Here is a 1,001-nt window from a genome sequence, read left to right on the forward strand (position 1 = left end):
CCTTTCCGCGTTTGTGCGTTTTCGGTCGCGGCCCACTTCTGTTTCCGCCCCCCCCCCCCCCACCGTGTCCCTTTTTTTTTTTTTTTTTTTTTTTTTTCCCCCCCCCCCCCCCCCCCCCAGCTTGTAGAGTGTAGCTCTGACACCCTCACCAGTGTTTCTGTACATCTTTCTCTTGTTTTAGTGTTCTCTATTCTGAGTGTTTAATAAAAAATAAAAAGCTAACAGGAGCTAGCACATCAAAGCACCAGTAAAAGTGAGAAGTGTTGAAAGATAAAAAGTGTTACGTAACGTTTGAACGGTGAAAAACAGCTGTGGTGCGGGCGTTGGACCACTACAATGAAAAAGTGCAGTAAATAAAAACAGAAAACAAAACAACAAGCTCCAGCAGAGAAAACAGGAAGTGACGCAATACGTCGCACCACGAACGTGCAACGTCAGGAAGGAGTTCCTCCTCCGTGTGTCAGAACCGGGCCCAAAGCGAGCCGGGCCGGGCCGGGCCGAGCTCTGCGGGCAGCATGTCTACTGATCAGCCAGCTGTTTCTGAGTAAACAAACAAACAAACAGGTTTGTTTACAAACAACACCAGCAGCTGCGCAGAAACCGGAGGTTCTGTGGTTCCTCTCAGAACCAGACCGGTCCGGTTCAACTGGTTCTGGTCCGCAATGGCTGCCCTGTTGAGACCCCTGAGGATCCTCCTTCCTGCCAGACCTGGGGTTCTGACCCGCTGCTGCTCCAGCTTTGTGTCCAGGATGAGGTTCTGGAGCTCACTGACATCTGGATGATTGATCATTGATTGATCATCGATTTATTGATCATCGATTTATTGATCATTGATTTATTGATCATCGATTTATTGATCATTGATTGATTGGTTGATCACATTGATTGATTGATCATGGATTGATTGATCATGGATTGATTGATCATGGATTGATCATGTATTGATTGATCATTGATTGATTGATCATGGATTGATCATTGGTTGATCATGGATTGATCAT

The 1,001-nt window shown here is 46.3% G+C and overlaps 1 protein-coding gene across 1 annotated transcript in view; it reads left to right on the plus strand.

Annotated features, from left to right (window-relative positions):
- Nucleotides 1-662: 662 nt before the first annotated feature.
- The window catches only part of nudt13 (nudix (nucleoside diphosphate linked moiety X)-type motif 13), a 2,370-nt gene continuing 2,031 nt past the window's right edge, over nucleotides 663-1,001 (plus strand). Inside the window, 1 exon segment of the mRNA XM_037690983.1 lies at nucleotides 663-754. Coding sequence (XP_037546911.1) covers nucleotides 663-754 — 92 coding nt within the window.

Source organism: Nematolebias whitei, chromosome 17, assembly GCF_014905685.2.
Source record: "Nematolebias whitei isolate Nwh7 chromosome 17, NemWhi1, whole genome shotgun sequence".
Taxonomy (NCBI): Eukaryota; Metazoa; Chordata; class Actinopteri; order Cyprinodontiformes; family Rivulidae; genus Nematolebias; species Nematolebias whitei.